Below are 8,392 nucleotides of genomic sequence, written 5' to 3'. Positions count from 1 at the left end.
AAGATAAACTATACATCCTATTAGAGCCCCACCTGACGGGAATACATACAAAGTTACATACGAGGGATTCTGGTACGTTCTCGACTAGGTTCGCCCCAAGCCATGCACGGCATGACCACACCATAAATTTACATTTATACAATAAATTATAGCTGGAAATATTTGTTTGGAAGTTAAATACTAGTACAATAGCTTATGGCAGCAGTTACAAAAACTGAATGCTTCTTTATATAATATTAATTGTAAGTATTTTTTTCAATAACCACATTTATCGCATCCGGTAATAATGATTGTTAATGTTGGCAGTGTATTTTTAATACTTTCTTATAAATTTGTCAATACAAATTATCTTCTGTAATATTTTATTCCCAATGTTAAAAACGCCTAAAGATCCTTGTTGTAAAATAAAATATTCAAATTATTATTATCGAGTAGGCATTTAATTATAATTTTTTTACGTTAATATTGTCTTTATATAAAACTGGACGAGGTCAAAGAATTGATTCGTAAGTTCGCATGACTTCAGTAACCACGCGTGTTTTTTAAGATGGTTAAGTGGCTGTTGTTAGTAATATTAACAGTGGTAGAGGCAAAATTAAATGGTATGTACTTTTTCAAGTGATAGATTTTTATGAATACCTAATTGCCTATGTTGTGTATAGTACAGATTCCATGTTTAAAGGATTTCGATATGGGAAATATCCTATTTGGAGTGCATCTTTTAATTCTTAAATTATAGAACAGTATTGTGTAATATATCTAACAATTGTACTGCCGTAGAAAAGACTCTGTTAGGTAAATGTCGTATACGGAATAGTAAAGAATGTAACTGTGCACAATATATATAGTTATGGCTATAACATAGTTCGCGCATCAATTTCTCTTGATGAATCGGACGACTCTCGAGGGCTTTGTGGGGAAAATTATTAATGATATTTATACAACCAATTAATATCATTAATAATTTAAGTGCGAATTTCTGTTTGACACATGGGAAATCTAATCATAAAACGACGGGTTGCATTCCGGGATTTGCGACAGAAGTTAAAACTTAAATATTAATTTTGTGCATTTTTGATATTTTGGAATGGTTAGGGAATAATTTTGCACGAATTGCTTTAATTATCCGTTTAAATTTACTATTATTTTACAGTACTTTAGATGTATTGACAATTTTTTTGTGTTTTTTTTTTAATATTTTAGATCAGTATGACGTTTGTCCAGAACAGATATCCAACAAGTCCAATTTACAAAAATGGATACCCGATAAAACCAATGCAACAACCATAATAGAGGAAATTAATTCTTCCAAGTCTAATATGGTTAATTCACGATCGTTGAAATTTTCTCATTTGAAAAGTGTCAACGATATTACTGGTAAGTTATCTTTAGTTTGCTTATCTTGCCCAAGCCGCGTACAAATTATTTGAAGAAATCTATTAGGTATGAGGGTGTGCAATTATTTAATCAATTACCATCTCAAATTCGCAATATTGAAGTGTTTGACAAATTCAAGAAGGCATTAAAGATGCATGTTAGAATGAACATAGCTGACTAAAATTTTTACGGCTAATGGCGACGTGTATCTCGCTCGTATATAATATATACATATTTATATTAAGTTTCTCATGTAAATAAATATTTATGTTTTGTAATGAGAAATAAAGTTCTTTAAACATTAAGTTATTTATTTTTATTAGTGAATCCTACCGTCTATACCAAGCAGAATTATGATCGATATGTATTCGACTTCTTCATTAGTAGTCACTGTTTAAGTACCTCCCTCTAAATAGTTTCTCTCGTGTATTTGTTTCGACTCTACCTAGAGTGGACCTCCAAAAGTTATGAATTTTACTGAAATACCAAAATTCAATTTTTCTTAACTAAGGCTTAAAGAGCTATGTGACATAAGCGGAACTCGAACTCTTATTAAAAAAATAATAATTCATACTTACGTAATGAATTGTAAGATTTACTAGATATTCTATGAGGAAATATGTTAAATAAATGTTTTTGTCCATAAAAACATATTATGTATATAAAAGTAATTACTAAGTAAGTAAAGTAACGTCGTTATAGTAGTTTATTTGATTTCTTTTTCTTTTAATTCGTATCTTTTTATAAATGAACGAAAAGAAATAATACAATATGAACATATTACATAGCCAAAACCATTTTCAGATGATTTATACTACGCGATGCCACCACTATTCCAGTTGGACGATTATCACGCGTGCCTGGTTCGAAATGGAACTTTTTGCCTAGGCTCCTTCCACTTATCAGCCCCTGACGACAACCAACTTTATAGGCTTCTACAGGTACGCTATATTCTTTTAAAATTTAATGACTATGCAAAAAGTCTATATAAATCAATTTTTAGTGGGTGTCTTCCAATGCGAGAAATCGGTTCAACCATACACAGCTGCATCGAGGATTGTGTCTGAACACAAGCTGCATCGTATCTAACACACCAATGTCCCATAAACAGAAATTCCAGCAGTGCGTTAATAATATCACAAGGTATTTATTATATAGGGTACTCACGTTTTGATTATTACCATTGTTTTTTATTTAACGCCGACTTAAAAATACTTTGTACTCATGAAGATACAGATGTACGCGTATTTGTCATAGGTCTCAATATGGCTTAGAAGCTTCCTTGCTACGCCTGGATTACTGCAAGGACGCGCAGACACCATCGAGCGTACCGCTTGATGTCGTCGATCACATTTTCTTAGCACTCTGCATCACGCTACTTGCCGCAAATGTGCTCGGAACACTATACGACATTTTTAGGGATAAGACATACAAAGGTATTTTGTTTATACTTTTAAGCCCTCACATATGTGTGTGTGCTGCAATCTGTGTGTAAATTATAACTTCATATGTTTTAAGGCAACCAGCTTCTTTTATCGTGGTCTGTTATCAGCAACTACAGGAACTTCACTCATATTTACCCCAACGAAGACACCATCGTGTCCCGGTTCAACTCAATACATGGTATAAAGTAAGACATCCTTTTAAAATATTTATGATTTCATAGAATGAAATAAAATAAAAATAAACTGCTGTTGGAGTTATCGTGAGTATACTATGAATTAATTGCTAACGAGGAAGAATGGTGAACGGTAACTCCATCTAAAGAAAGGATTTTCGACTTGTAAAACCAGCCCGAAGGCCTTCCTAGCTAGCTAAGGGTTCAAGATTTAAGATTTTTTAAGAAGGGTTTAAGATTTCTTGACCCTAGGGTCAAGAAATCTTATACACATATTTACTGAGCGGTTGGAGTAATCAAAGGATGTTAAGAGGCTTACCGGCAATTTAGGACATATTTAAAGTTTAATTTGATGCTTTATTAGCTAAGTTGTAATATATTTTCAGGACTCGCATGTTTAAATTTTTCAATGTCTTGTAATAAATATTTCAGATCATTTATCCTGCTATTAATAATGATGGCTCATTCGGCAATAGCGATACATATGTCTTACATTTACAACACTAAAACACAAGAAACGGTGAGTTATTTTAATTAAAGTGAAGCTTGGAAGATTGCGGTAAGGGCCTCACTGCATCGTAATGGAAAATGTACTTTATAAAAAAAAATCTACTTGAATTGAAATTTATACACGACTATGTATAAGTTTAACGGATTTTCGGTTGTGGAAAGATACGAAATGAACAACATTTATTTATTTGGAATAGATTGACGGGCATCCAGCATTAACGATTCTGACGAATGGCAGCCAGGGCGTGCAACCATTCATTGTCCTCTCCAGTTTTATCTTCGTTCACAATTTCCTACTTCTGGATGAGCAATACAAGAAGCGATCTCCTGTCCTCATATTCTTTGTTATGCTGCTACGACGCATTGCAAGGTCTGCTGAATTTAAATCTTAATATATATATAAATCCTGTCACGATGTTTATCCGATGGACTCCTAAACTACCGAACCGATATCAATCAAATTTGCACACATGTGCAGTAAGATCTAACTTAAAAGATAGGATAGCTTACATCATTTATACCCGCAATATTATTGCAAATATTTGTTTATTATTTAATACAATTCTAACAGATGGCGCTGTGTTAAAAGGTCCAACCTTTCACATAAGTTATCCTACCGTTTGAATAGTTTACTACTATGTAATACAACAAAAACATTAGCCACAGCAACGCTTGGCCGAGTCTGCTAGTTTATAATAAAAGTTTCATTATCCTTAAGGCACCATTAGGTGGGTACGTTGGTAGGGACATGTTATTTATTATATATGGTTCTATGTTCTAGTCTGCCCTCAAGAAAAACTGTCTTTAAACTATCAAGTATTCGTATATCAACGTCGCAGCCAACTAGCTTAATAAGCCGTTCAATGAAGTGCCTAGCCTTTTAATTAGCGGCCTGAAAGGTATTCAGCCGTGTTTGTAACAACATTTAATAAACTGGCTGGGTAAAGCTTCGGCCATTCGTACGATATATACAATATCAGTTAAAAATCTATTTTATTCGCTTTCCATACATACATATGAATGTGTATGGAAAATATATTTTTTAATTTATAATATTTGCCTTTGTATAGAATAACTTAAGTCTTATTGTAAGGATATTATTCACAAAAAATTCTTGATTTATAAAATAAATTAAAGGTCAGAATAGGTAGCAGGATTATAAATTACGTAATTCTTATAAAAACTCATAAATACTTCAAAACAATTTTCAAATAAACATTAAAATCAGCTTAAATCTTAGCCTTGAATTAAATTCAATAAAACGATAATTCACCTTAATCTTTACTTTTTGTATCCTCATATAAAAAGTGAATTAATCACACCCTCAATAGTTGTGTACTTACCTACATTTATGCAAACATATTCGGTTCATTTTTCTTTACGCTTTGGGATAAAAATTACTTGAGGCTACTTTATGCTTTAGTATTCTACCCACTTTTATGTTATATATTGTGAAACAATAACATGACCGCAATGCCTTGCAAATATTTATAATAACAAATTCGGACGAAAATTAAGGAGATTCCCAATCTCAATGCTTTACCTTCAAAAGTTAAAAGTCATACGTGCATTCCAGAATATTACCACTATACATATTCATGGTGGGTTTTACGGCAACATGGAGTCGTTTTATAGCCGACGGCACGATGTGGACTCCAATTATGGAGAAGGAAGCTCAACTCTGCCGAGTGAAGTGGTGGTCGCACGCGCTGTTCATAAATAACCTTTATCGCCCTGACGATCGCTGTCTGATACAAACCTGGTATGAGTTTATACTGAAACACAGAAATATTTGTATAATTGTTTTGGTCAATTCAATTTTGATTTAACTATTGTAACTAAAACGTTAAAATCGCAAACTGAAACTTTCTCTGAATATTTTTCTGATTTCAGTGATCAGTGAACTTAAATTATTATAGCTAATAATAATTAAAATAAATTACAAAAAAACGCAACAAAATTAAATTGAAATCAATTTTATTGTGTTTTCATTATATAATTTTACATACGTAATTTAGCAGGTTTGTCTTCATATTAAAGTCAAACTATTTTTCAGGTTCATTGCAGTGGACATGCAATTGTATGCACTATCAATCTTGCTGGCAATCGCACTGACCCGTTGGACAAAAGTTGTGATCAAAATTATACCATTATTATTTTTCGTTACTATACTTTGTAACTTCATCGCTGCCTACACTTTTAATTTAAAGGCTAGCTTGTATTTATCTAATCCTGAGTAAGTATTTACAGCTTTCATACCTAACATTATTTATACATACTTTTTATTGCTTTGCCTTGGCCTACGACCTTACACACATGGTTCCCGCAATTATGCGAATACTAGATAGTACAAGCCATCGTTAAGAACTACCAAATGTTCGTGGAACCTCTTTTGGGTTCATCGGTTCATTGTTTGGTACGGAGTACTTTGCCTACTACGCGCCCTTCACGGACCTACGACCTCTCTGCGGACGACAGCACAGAGGCATATATATATCTTTACACTGTTCATGCAGGTACTTCTCGGGCAGTTGTCAATCCGTACTGGATAAAACTTGTGTCTGAAGTCTCTAAACTTTGCTACGTTTTTATCCGTTTCTTTGATAATTTTTACTTCATAGACAATGTGATCAGCTTTCTAACACATGTAGATTTTTGTGTTTGGTATATTTTCCTTTACTGCAAGAGCCAGAGTTAGAAGCGCACATAGCAGAAAGTCAATTGGTGCACATCTAAACTACGACTTCAGAACGCCGCAGAGCCAACGCGACTTTGCGATTCTCATACAGTAAAACTAACGTAATTATTTGCTATTAAGATATTTGAAGATACTACACTATGGCATGCCGTCTTTTAAATGGCTGTATGCGGCACCGTGGGCCAGCCTACCAGCATCTCTACTAGGAGTGGCGACAGCCTACCTGTACTACGAAATGCGCAATAATAAAATCGACTTACACAAGTATAAGGTATTATTTATTTTTACGTAAGTACCACAAAAATATTATTAATTTGCCGAAGACAAGTCAAAAGATATCTGAAAATTAAGACAGGGATAGAGATATTCTATGGGTGCTAAGCAATTTGTTTTATTACTATTTGGAATTTTCTAGATTTATAATCCTCTAATCTTGACAATTGTACTATTACACTCTAGCACTTCGGATTGAAAATATCAATGTTCTAGCAGTGGGATTTCTGTTCATAAATACTATAAATACAATCTTTCAAATAATACTAAATACATATAAAGCTCTATCATTATAAACAAACAAACTTGACACATGCATTATCTTTTATTTCAGTGGTTCAAAATAATATATCGAGTGTCATTGCCCGGATTTTTTGGATGGATCTACGCTGGCTATTTTATGCCTGATGAGCCCAGTCGTTTACTATCTGCGGTTTACGCGGCATTCGATAGACCTATCACATGTATTATCTTTTGTATGGTACTGTTGGGTTTTATCTACCGCATTGATAGTAAGTATTTTCATACTCACTTTTATATTCCAAGTTTACAATGGATATGACCAAGAGTTAAGACGTTCCTTTAACGATGGTTTCTAATTAATAAAAATTACGCTACATTTGAATCGAAACTGTCAATGTAAATATCGTGATCGTCGTAAAGATCGACAACTTTTTTATCGTAAATCACTTAATATTTAACTTGGCCAGAAAAACTAAAGTCCTCCTTTAGTGATAATTCGTCAATTTAACTTACAATTCATTAACCAAACTGGGATAGTAGTAGTAGTAGATACATATAATTTTTTAAATTTTACAGCTAAGCAGATGAACACTTAATATTTTGAGGCGAAAGATGATATTATCTGATACGACCGTAATGTAGTAGTGTGAATTAATATGATATATATTATGATATGAAGCCTTTATTACACTTTACAAAATATACTTATAAACTTATTTAACAAACATTTATGTTTTTTCTAAATAAAAATAAAGTTGTAATTATTAGAAACGTTGTTTAAGTATAGTTGTGGCCATATAAAATTTCAAAATATTGAACAGTATAAACACGAATTTCAGATATCTATTGGCGCGCTATGTCTTGGAGTGGGTGGCAATTGTTAGGTCGCATGTCACTTTGCATTCTTATGGTACACTGGACGTTCTGCCTTATACAGGTTGCGACACAGACGAATGTTAAAGAGGTATCTGTTTTGGCGAATGTAAGTAATCATTATATATTTGCAGGTTTATCTTTTACTTAATCGATGCAGAAATAACTGAAAAATTGTGCTACCCCTTATCTAATCTTCTCTTAAGTAGTAGCTCATGTTTAATTTGTCTGTTATCATATACCTATCGGAAAATACTGTTTTAACATTTCTTCATTTTATGTTTTTGTATTAGGACTATTAAATGTTTTGTTTTTCATATATTAGCTTACACCTTATTTCTATATTTTTTTCAGTTAGGTCACTGGCTTGTGACAGTTTTTATGACTTATTTGACGTCTGTACCGCTCCATTTGCTGGTTGAGATGCCGGTACAAAAATTTCTACGAGCTGCTCTGGGCGTATAGAAACACAAAAGAAAATAACCACATTTAATATTCAAAGTTCAAGAACTTTATCTATAGGTCTTTCAAAAGATTAATTGTGTGTTAAAGAAGGGAAAATTGCAAAAACTGCTTGCTATTCTGATAAGGATATATGCGTACTTTTTGTATAGCTTTTATTAGCCATTTACATCTTTAAGTAGACAAACATAGTTTTATATTATGTATTTAGTATATTACATTCTCATTCAATAAATTTGAGCCGCTCAATCGGCGACATTTTGGTTTGGCTTTATATTATTTATATTTTAAGAATTTGTAATAATAGATAACATTCATTCTTAAAAAAGCAACCGGCG

General features: G+C 32.6%; 1 protein-coding gene across 1 annotated transcript; it reads left to right on the top strand.

Annotated features, from left to right (window-relative positions):
- Positions 1–515: 515 nt before the first annotated feature.
- On the top strand, positions 516–8,147 carry LOC123690707 (O-acyltransferase like protein-like). Its single transcript, XM_045634692.1, has 14 exons — positions 516–602; positions 1,204–1,377; positions 2,182–2,318; positions 2,381–2,520; positions 2,635–2,813; positions 2,896–3,007; positions 3,428–3,515; positions 3,703–3,875; positions 5,082–5,267; positions 5,562–5,741; positions 6,324–6,474; positions 6,811–6,988; positions 7,559–7,701; positions 7,947–8,147. The coding sequence occupies exons 1-14, from the start codon at positions 548–550 to the stop codon at positions 8,055–8,057; spliced, it is 2,007 nt and encodes a 668-aa protein (XP_045490648.1). The 5' UTR covers positions 516–547; the 3' UTR covers positions 8,058–8,147.
- The last annotated feature ends 245 nt before the right edge of the window (positions 8,148–8,392 follow it).

Source organism: Pieris rapae, chromosome 3 (genome assembly GCF_905147795.1).
Source record: "Pieris rapae chromosome 3, ilPieRapa1.1, whole genome shotgun sequence".
NCBI classification, from domain to species: Eukaryota; Metazoa; Arthropoda; class Insecta; order Lepidoptera; family Pieridae; genus Pieris; species Pieris rapae.
The sequence above is the reverse complement of the archived record's forward strand: the minus strand, read 5'-3'. Positions and strand labels throughout refer to the sequence as shown.

What these genes read in the sequence shown, in the direction of transcription:
- LOC123690707 (XM_045634692.1), top strand. Translation starts at nt 548, where the DNA reads ATGGTTAAGTGGCTGTTGTTAGTAATATTAACAGTGGTAGAGGCAAAA. An exon ending in GGTAGAGGCAAAATTAAATG is followed by an intron (nt 603 to 1,203) that starts GTATGTACTTTT and finishes TTAATATTTTAG; the next exon opens with ATCAGTATGACGTTTGTCCA. An exon ending in ACACTAAAACACAAGAAACG is followed by an intron (nt 3,516 to 3,702) that starts GTGAGTTATTTT and finishes TATTTGGAATAG; the next exon opens with ATTGACGGGCATCCAGCATT.